Source organism: Vigna umbellata, chromosome 10, assembly GCF_029865625.1.
Source record: "Vigna umbellata cultivar VRB3 chromosome 10, Vumbellata_1.0, whole genome shotgun sequence".
Classification (NCBI taxonomy): Eukaryota; Viridiplantae; Streptophyta; class Magnoliopsida; order Fabales; family Fabaceae; genus Vigna; species Vigna umbellata.
In genome coordinates this window covers 556,848-563,796 of record NC_142174.1, presented here as the reverse complement: position 1 = coordinate 563,796, position 6,949 = coordinate 556,848, and the positions used below count along the sequence as shown (strand labels likewise).

The 6,949-nt window shown below is 31.7% G+C and overlaps 1 protein-coding gene across 1 annotated transcript; it reads right to left on the bottom strand.

The window, feature by feature from the left end:
- Positions 1-814: 814 nt before the first annotated feature.
- LOC124842921 (cysteine proteinase COT44) lies at positions 815-4,643 on the bottom strand. Its single transcript, XM_047319532.2, has 5 exons — positions 4,084-4,643; positions 2,482-2,717; positions 1,990-2,127; positions 1,454-1,879; positions 815-1,183 (listed from the first exon to the last, which is right to left on the bottom strand). The coding sequence occupies exons 1-5, from the start codon at positions 4,490-4,492 to the stop codon at positions 1,106-1,108; spliced, it is 1,287 nt and encodes a 428-aa protein (XP_047175488.2). The 5' UTR covers positions 4,493-4,643; the 3' UTR covers positions 815-1,105.
- Between the last annotated feature and the right edge of the window lie 2,306 nt (positions 4,644-6,949).

The window sequence follows — 6,949 nt, the reverse complement described above, 5'->3', positions numbered from 1 at the left end:
TACTTGATAGATAAAGATAGTATATGCCATTTGATCTGCGGATTCAATACAAGTAGTGCTGCAGGCTAATAGAATATTTAATCTATCTGTCTCATTTCGCCACCTGATGCAGACAGTTAGAAGCATATTCTGTTTTAGAATAAAAATGCACATCACATGATTTGATGTTCTTCTGTGTTCGTATTTTTTAGTAATGCTTTTTCAATAACTTGCTCTTTTAAGTGCTAAGTGGATGTGAATTGTTATGACTGTTCATTGGCTTTAACTGTTTCGATTTTAATAGGATTTGCAATTTTGGAATTATTGGTGTGGAGACAATTTTTAGTTTGTGACTAGAGTTTTGTTGAACATATTTGATTATTAGTTTGAAGTCTACTATATCTGCAGACTGAGGTTTGAGGTGAGCAAACTAAGATCAGAGCATTACTAATCCAAATTTATACAATTGGTTATCCGATTTCACTTAGCCTGCAAACAAAAACACACATCTACATTGGCAGAACTGGCACTGATGGAGGATTCAGGGTGGTTTATATTGTCAATATCTGTCACCTCCCTGTCTTAACTCCTTTTGTTTTGGACTTAAATAAATAATTCTAAGATTTCCTAAAGAAAAAAAATTTGCATGTTTTAGTTTTAATGTAATTTTATAACTGAAGTTGATCTGAACGTATTCTATTCATATTATACTTCATTTATGTTATAGTTCATAATCAATTTCAAGCATATGTGTCAAAACTCAAGCATCATGATGTAAAGACCCCACAAGTTAGCATTGGTAGAATTTATTGATATGAAAATCACATACGACAACTTTAAAATGGACAAACTCCCAATGTAGTTATTCACAATTTTAGAAGCTAGCGATTGTAGCTAAAACAAAAACGTTTCCTCTATATAATAGAACTGATATGTTATTAGGGTTGTACAAGCATTCCCTACTGGCTTATCCAATCAATATCCTTACACAATATCGAATACAATCCATTTGTCAAAACTTGATTCCTTTTGAGCGCTAATAGGCTACCCGTGATAAAATAACCCATTAACACAAATAAATAGGATAGCAACTATGAATCATACAAACGGATGATGTTGAAAAACTTCAATGAGATTTCCAACCTCTTGGCTTGTTGGAGAAATCTTGATTTCCGGTTGTGATTGTTGTAGTCTCATTTGTAATCTGCAAGTATAGAGAAAGTCAGTAAGTATATTTGTTTTATTAAAAATGCAATGCTAATTACACAATTTTCTGATATATTCTCTTTTATGTGGAATACTACAATGTTAGTATTTTTTAGTAAAGAATTGCATCAAATGGTAATGAACTAAAAATTGTTGAATTGAAATATGTTTTACTGTGACATAAACGTCTGCAAATCGATATCCAGGTTTTGGGCACCATATTACATCATTTACTTGTGATGAGCACAGGTAAGGAGTTCATACTAACCTTTAAACATTGGCTCTTTTTTGTATCACAAATTGGATAATCAAGGGGGCAGCAATGCCGCTTGTCTTTACAACACACAGCAGAAGTTAACCCACAGCATTTCCAAGAAAAACATATTCCAAGAAAGCTCTTGGCACAACAACATGTTTCTCCTTCTGAACAGTGAGTGAACAGATTACATCTTACAGGAGCTGGGGGAGGAGGAGGATTAGGCTTGGTCTTGATAGGATATGAAGCTAACGTGTTGATTCCACATATCCCTTTGGAATCGCCACTGTTCCGTATCATGTGTATGTAACCATTCATTCCCCAATATCTTCCCCATGAGTTCTTTACAATCCAATAATCAACTCCATTTTCTGAACCATATCCTACTATCAATACTGCATGATCCAAAGCAGTTGAGCATGGTCCGGAGAAGATACCCTAAAACATCGATATTTTATAGCCATTGTTAATTTTAAGATAGATAGTACAGATATATGTGATAATAATACGAATAAGTCAGTGCTCATATTGATCATTGGACTACCAACCTGTGAGTACAACTGGAAAGCTCTGTCACTACCACATATGCCTACACTTACAGGCTGTGAAGCAACGGCCTTTAGTAGCTCTTCCTCGTTCGGAGGCAAATCAGCATAATCATCAATTGTAACAATACGCCTTTTTAACTGTAGATTAGATGCAGGAAGAAAGGTGAAAACAGATAATAAACATACTAATATCAGAAAAACAAATAAACAGAGAAGGAAGAAAAGAAAGACAATAAATTTCACAAGCAGTTTTCTGATTTTTGACCCTTGTTACCAGAAGTCACATATTAAACACTGATTAATTTCAGTCATACTCGGTGGACTCTAACAATTTTTATCTTCTTTTTTTCTTTTCTCTTGATCTCAAGATCTAGTTACAGGAGAAATCATGCAATATGGTGCTTGAACCAACAGGTGTGGGTATACAATTGATAGACTGAAACTTAACAATTCAACATATTGGAGGTAAAGCGGCTGAAGAAGCAAAAATACCTTGTCCTTATTGCAAGACCGTTGCCGAGCTTGATATGGATAATCATCCTCTGTATCGATCCCTTTGTTGTCAATGATAAATTGGTATGCATAATCCATTAGTCCACCTTCACAACCACTGTTGTAGGATGTATCACAATCTACCAATTCTTGTTCAGAAATGCTTTCAAGAGACCCAGTAACAATCTTATTTATACCTTCAATTGCACCAGTAGCTGAGAACGCCCAACATGCACCTAGATAACACACATCTTAAGTTGTCACTGAATTGTATCATGAACAAATCATAGTGACAACTAAAAAGTCCAAGAAGAACAAATAGTAGGTCACCAAGGACGAATTCAAAATCAACCAAAGAATTTTTGCACAATATACAAGACTCAAGAGTGATAAGTAGCTTTCTAGTTTCAAAAGTATCATGAACAAATCATAGTGGCGGCTGGTTTTACGTAAAACCAGCTAACCATACAAAAGTTGTTTGACAAATTAGAGGCCAATTAAACACTACCTAAACTCCTAATAATAATCTAGTTATACCTACGATTGAAAGTTTCATATCGATTAGAGATAAAACCAATTTATAGTAATTATGAAGCTACAAATCTCACATTACAAGCAGATTATGTACGATTGAATTAGACTTAATTAACATGGTCATGGATTAGAACCTATCCTAACGAAATTTTATGCTTGTGGATTTATTGTTCTACATGCTATTGAGTTGCTATCGGACCACCCATTAATGTATAGTCTCACGTTAGAGATGTATATACCTCGACGTGAGAGGAAGATATTGAAAGTATCATAGTTATTAAAGACCAATTTGGAGTATATATGTAAGTGCAAACTTTACTCTTACAAGCCAATTTTGTAAGGTTGAGTTAAAGTTAAAATTAAAGTCTACTTTTTACCACTTGCATTTAGAAAAATAATTATCTCTTTAAAACTACTTACTAATTATAAATAAAAAATATTGGAATTTGGATTTGAGATTAGCATACCCCGAAAAGCGAATTCATCAAGTGAAGATTGTTTCTTTATATAAGCCATTTACCAAGTATGCTAGAATCTCTAGCACAGCCTGAGCATAAAATTGGTAGGTTTCCATATTCACAAATGGTTGCATAAACCACTGGAATATTCTTTCATAGAATCTTAAAACTGACCAAACTTCATAATTAGATGGCTCTCCTCCCCATATATTACATTATTTATTATATCACTAGTTAGTGTACAATCTCTAACATAACCTTCAGGCGAAGGATTAAGTATCTCCAATATGAAATTTGCACAACTAACATATGCGAGCGGGCTATAATAGATGGTCCAATAAAGCCTACTAGGCTGCTGTAGTGTATAATTTTAACTTCTTTTTTATTTTTCTTTCCCAAAAGTACTTACAAGAAGAAATGTGTAGCCTAAGCTGCTGTCTAATACAACTTCAAAATTGAGCTCTTGGAGTGAGAGTTAGGTACTACTGCCACTAGTTATGGGCATTATTTAATCGCATCATGAATGATCAAAGAGGAATGTTCGACGACTAAGAAGTAAAACTATTTGATAATTTTTAAAAAGGGCGTATAAAGAAGATATGGGGAGTACCGCAGCTTGCTTGGTCTTTGACGGGTGTAACGGCGCCACTCTGTCTCCAATCGATCTCAGAAGGAAGGTGTAGAAGGTGACGGGGTTGTTGATTCTGAACCCGCTTGAATCGAAACAAGGAAGGGGAAAATCCAAGGCGTGAGGTTTTGAATTCATGGTGGGTGAGATCGGCGAAAGCGTTGAGGGAGAGGGTGTAGGTAGAATTGTTAACATTGGCGTTCTGGTTGTGTTGGGAGACAAAGGCATAGTTGTCCTCGAACACGCGGAACCTATAGCGTTTCTCTTCCTCGGAAGAATAGGTTTTGGCGTGTTCCTTGCACCACCTTTCGAACAGATCGGAGGTGTTGGAGGCAGAGGCGAAAGGCAAGAACAGTGTGAAGAGGAGGATGAGAGACAACAACAATTTCATCGGACCTTTCGTGGAAAATCAGAATTTACAGCGCTGAGTTGAGTTGGAATTCCTGAAAAGGAGGAATGTAGGAGGGAGCAGGGTTGAGGAAGCTACTTTTGGATCAAGACATCCAATGATCCACACGGTCCCGGCTCCCAACTACAAACCACTCTTTGGATGTTCTATCCAATTAAAATTTATTATATTTTATTTTTAAAAATAAATAAATAAACACGTTTGTTTCAAAATTGAACACGCAAAAGAGGTGTACCTGAGGCATATAATTTGATTTAATGACAACGTGAATATATTAATAGGTTGTGGGAGCCGTGACATTGACTCAGAGAAAACGCGAAAAAAGAGATTATCAGTTAATTTTTCACGCTATCATTTAGAAAATATAAAGTTAGTTTGAAATATTTCAAAAAGAGGACGAAAGATATTATGAATTTAATTTTTTTCATTAACAAAACTAACCATTAACATTGATAAAAAATATTATTATATAAAAATTTGGGTTGATCCTGTGTTAACTCAAATATTTGGTCTCCTTAATGATTAAGAGTTAAATTTGTTGATATGTCTTACATTATGTCTGATATATAGTATTAAACGGTTAACATTCAGGACCGATAGATCCATTTGCTACATCAACAACCATCAATTAGATTAAATGATTTTATTGATGTTGGATCATAATTAGATCAATGTTTAAGTTATTATTGGATTAATAGTTCAACAGATAATAGAATAATAGTAGAATGATTAAATGATATTGATTAACGATATCTGATTAAAGATGTTGATAAATTGTTTATCTAATCGAATCTAAAGGTAAGTTTGTTTTTATTTTATTGGATCTATGCTGGATCATGAGATGACTTATATATATAAGGTCAAGGCCAAAAGCCATGTACGTTCAACTATATTCAACATACTCAATTATAATAAACAATTCATTAGATCACGTCTAACTTAAGTATCAAAGTGTCTTTTGCAGTATCTCACTTCCCGTTCAAAAATAAAAACATTCGGAGGAGACAACTTAAGCATTGAAACGTAAGAAGGACAGTCCTAAAGAACTTACACATATCCTACAAAAACATTTTTTTGCAAGTCGGCGGGTTAGTTTAACAAAAAAAAATTAAAAATTATGCAAATTATAATAATGGTATGGTTTAATGCTATATTTTAGCGCATTCCATAATAAAATTAAATTATTTAAACAGTATATTTAACAACATTAAAATGACAACTTATTGATTATTTTAAAATAATTTTATTTCGGCTTCTTCTTAATATAATTTTCGGCTGATTATAGAAAATATCTAATTGTGTGTTTTTTCAATGAAAGATACGTCTTAATATATAGAATAAAGGTTCACCACTATAATGAAATATTTTTCTTCGTTTTATAGATGACACGTGTGATTTATTAATTAATATTAAAAAGTATACATATATTAGATTTTGAATTTGAGCAAACTTATTATTTAATTTAACGAAAAAGAAAATATATATTATACTAAGTGATTTTTTTGTATTTCTTTTATTAAATTTAATCTAACTCGATTTAAATTAGATTGAATTTGATTTAAATTGCATTGAAGTGAGACACATCAATTGGATTATTAGTTTCAGATTTTGTGGTCAACTATTTTATTTTTTGCTTAGATTTAAAATATGTTATTTTCAAAAATAATTTAATAACTAATTTATTTTTTAATTAAATGATGGTGTTTTACAATCAAACAATTAAACTGATCCAAAATTCCTTTTAAGGTTGAAGGGTTTAGTAGCATCTAATCAAACTTATTAATATATAATCTTTATAGGCCTTGATTTATATAGATTGGAGTCCATAAAACGTACAAAAAAAAAACGCTTATAATCAAAATGTTCGTAGAAGTCTTACAGGGATCACACTTATGGGCAAGGGTCAATCATGGGCCAATGTTTTTAAAAGTACTACATTTTCCTTAAAAAGTATCATTCCAAAAATATTTACCTAAAAATGATAATATGAAGTGAAATTACATATTTAAGTTAGTATAATTATGGAAAACTATACACAAAAATAAAGTATAATTCAATAGAGATGTTTTATATTTATTTTATTAAAAAATAAATTAATTTATATTTATTATTGTATTTAGTATATGTAGGAATAGTAATGAAGTGAGAAAAGTTTGTTTATCTCTCATTCCCCTTGGATATAGTACATGTGCAGATAAACATCTTTTTCCTGGTTTAATACTAAATAATTAGTTTTAAAAAATACGAAAAAAAATATATTGTATAAAAAAATCACATTCTATGTCAAATATCTACGAATAAAATTTATTAAAATTTATTATATAAATTTTAAATCAGAATACCAAATAATAATTAAACAAAATAGAAAAAATCATATAAAATACACAGTGAACCAAAATTGAAACCTTAAAATTAAGAGAATCAATCATTTTCATGTTA